Raw genomic sequence first — 3,244 nt, 5'->3', positions numbered from 1 at the left:
CTTCTGGCAATGGTCCTCAGATAACGCAATTGAAGGGATCGAAAGAGTGACTAGCAGATTGGAGCAGGAGGCGGAACACACGACTGGTACCGTTGGACAAGAAATCATCCTTTGGTGATTGACATACAGCCAAACTACGAGCAAACTGTTGTCGAAGTGTCGGCGGCGACTGATTCTCGCACCGGCCTCTACACAGGTTCATAGATCCTCAAAGAGAGTATCCGGCCTACGTCAGAATGCCCGACAACTCCTCAACGCAAAGCGCTCAGGATGTCCCTCACATTCAGATCCGAATCAACTCTGGTCAACATGAGCCCATTACGGATTCGGAAGATCGCTTCTCGACAGTCCCGAGTCATCAAATTGGACGAGCTTTGATACCAGGCGTGGCCCTGTCACCGTCTGCCGGGACATTACATACAGTATACGAGTCCTCCAATCTGCAAGATTCGTCTGAATTTCTCCTACCACCGCGCCCGCATCGTTTTAAGGAAGAGTACGAACCATACCGGTCACCAGCACCTTCAATACACTCGTCAAGGCGAACGAGCTGGAGCTCAGAGGCAGGGAGCTACGACACGAGGGGATATCCTTACAATCCATTTGAAGATTCACGCGCCTCATCCCGAGCAGATAGCGATGAAAATGATCTGAACACCCAGACAGTCGCCGAAAAATACAACATCACGCCTACGGACGGCTTGCTTCTCTTTCCTGAGCCGGAGGAAAAGGACGATTATCTGCATAACCCAGATCCGAACGATAAAGAAGGACAGTGCGACTTGTGGAATCGTCGCGGCATCTTAAACGTGACGGGCCTAGTACTGCTGACCTTAGGTTTTCTAACACTCTTCATTGGCTATCCCGTGATGTAGGCTCTGATCTTCTCTCATCAATAGCGCTCAAATGCATGAACTGACCACAACGGCTTCTTAGAACGGCGGTGAAAGGCAGGCTAGATAAGTCTGGCCCTACATGTAACCCGGGCGATACGCTCTGTCTAGACGTCGGGGAACGCCCGTTGTTGTCGAACATACGAAGAGGCTTGATAGATCCGGACACACCGGATTCCGCCAAAACCAAGACATCCGCGGATGGGAAGGAGTGGAAGCTTGTAGTAAGCTCAGTACTCTTTTTTTTTTTTTTTTTTTTTTTTTTTCTGATTGGATGAAAGGCTGACATCTATCAACCAGTTCTCGGACGAATTCAATACTGAAGGTCGGACCTTTTATGATGGAGATGACCCGTTCTATCAGGCGGTTGATCTCTGGTACGGAGTGACGCAGGACTTGGAGGTTAGCCATAATACATGTATAGTCAACTGGAGTCAAGGCTGACCTGTCCGCAGTGGTACGACCCAGATGCGGTCACGACCAGAGATGGGGTCCTGGAGATTCGTTTCGATTCCTTCCCCAATCATGAGCTGAAATACCGATCAGGAATGCTACAAAGCTGGAACAAACTGTGCTTCTCGGGGGGTCGCCTGGAAGCAAGCATATCCCTACCGGGGTCGGGTGATGTGTCTGGATTCTGGCCCGGTTTCTGGGCGATGGGAAATCTGGCCCGGCCTGGGTACGCTGCGACCACAGAAGGGATGTGGCCCTACAGTTATCATGATAAGTGTGATGCTGGCATCACCCCAAACCAGAGTTCCACCGATGGCATCAGTTACCTTCCTGGAATGCGCTTGCCTGCCTGTACTTGCGCAGGCGAGGAACACCCAAGCCCTGGCAAATCTAGAAGTGCGCCGGAGATCGATGTGATCGAGGCAAGCGTGATTTCTCTGAACAATAACCCAAATGCAGTCATTGGCTCTGTCTCCCAGAGTTTGCAGATGGCGCCGTTTGACATATGGTACATGCCTGATTACGGTAAGTTCTACTCACCCTGGATACGCAGACCACTATCTCGTACTGGAGATCTTCATCTCACGCTCACAAACTGTAGAATTCACGGCTGTATATGATCCTCACATAACGCAAATCAACAGTTATAGAGGAGGTCCATACCAGCAAGCCATGTCTGGTCTCACTAATCTGAACAATAAGTGGTATAACGGCACCGAGTACCAAGTCTATGCCTTTGAGTATAGCCCTGGCGCTGAAGGAGACATCACCTGGTTTGTCGGGGCCGATAAAACCTGGACCTTGGATGCTAGAGCTATCGGCCCTAATGGTAATATTGGTCAGCGCATGATTCCCCTTGAGCCGATGTCCGTCGTCATGAACCTGGGCATGGCCTACAACTTCGCGGCCATCAATGACTCGATCAGAAACTACATGCCTGGCATCATGCGGTTCGATTATATTCGGATTTACCAGGATCCTGACAACATCAGTGTCACTTGCGACCCTCCGGGCTATGAGACGACCGAATACATTGCGAAGCACCCGAGAGCCTACCGCAATGCCAACACAACAACATGGTACGTTTAATCTCATCCCGGACCCACTTTTTCGATATGTTTCGTTTAACTGATCCGACTTCTCCCAGGTCCGACGCCGGATACAAGTGGCCAAACAATTCTTTCATACATGGGTGTTCAAGACTTTCATAAGATTTCCGTCCATTTGCCTTAGAACCACTTTTTTCGCATCTTGCCATGATGGCTAGAAGACCTACTCAATTCGCCTGTCTATGTTTTCCTGGATACCTTGCCAACAAAGTTTCGTCTACGAAGATGTTGTTTCTTGTTGACCTCGCGCACAAATATCTTATCAGCATTACATTTTGGAGTTAGGCGTATGAATCCTTCTGACACAGGTCTGACGAGCTTGCAGAGATCAAGGCCCTGCTCAATGTCTCCTATTGTATCGCGCAAAGATCGATGACTTGTGGCACTCATGTGCGGCTAAATACTCGATTATTTATCTCATACTGGTTTGAAATTAGCATTCATCGTTGCTAACCTGGTTCCATTCTTCTCAATGAAATTTGACTTGCTTCCCTGAACTTCATCAGCCCCGTTTCCCACAACAATTGGCCTGATAAATATCATCAAGTCACCAAGAGCTGGGCTCTAACCATATGACTCTCTGCATCAGGATATGGAAATAACCCATGTTTCACTGTGTCAATCGTAAGCGTAAGAGTACAAACGGCATTTAGTTAACTAGTTAGTTAACGTAATCAACCACCGAGCGACGAATACCACCGAGCGACGAATTTCTCCCTACGCCACCCACTTCCTTTCTTCAACGCGTTGTTTTATCACCACTATTATTAAAAATGCCTTTATCTCAAG

At 48.7% G+C, this 3,244-nt stretch overlaps 1 protein-coding gene across 1 annotated transcript; it reads left to right on the top strand.

Moving 5' to 3' along the window:
- Positions 1 to 236: 236 nt before the first annotated feature.
- CDV56_100273 (SKN1/KRE6 family beta-glucan synthesis-associated protein) lies at positions 237 to 2,425 on the top strand (the record flags this gene model as incomplete). The annotated part of the gene is made up of 5 exons (XM_026753892.1): positions 237 to 871; positions 937 to 1,117; positions 1,194 to 1,295; positions 1,349 to 1,871; positions 1,948 to 2,425. Coding segments are annotated over 5 exons (1,919 nt in total), but the record flags the coding sequence as incomplete, so codon positions are not given.
- Positions 2,426 to 3,244: the final 819 nt, after the last annotated feature.

The sequence above is a fragment of the Aspergillus thermomutatus genome (assembly GCF_002237265.1).
Source record: "Aspergillus thermomutatus strain HMR AF 39 chromosome Unknown NODE_271, whole genome shotgun sequence".
In the NCBI taxonomy this organism is placed as follows: domain Eukaryota; kingdom Fungi; phylum Ascomycota; class Eurotiomycetes; order Eurotiales; family Aspergillaceae; genus Aspergillus; species Aspergillus thermomutatus.
Note: the sequence above shows the minus strand (reverse complement) of the source record. Positions and strands in the feature narration are given on the sequence as shown.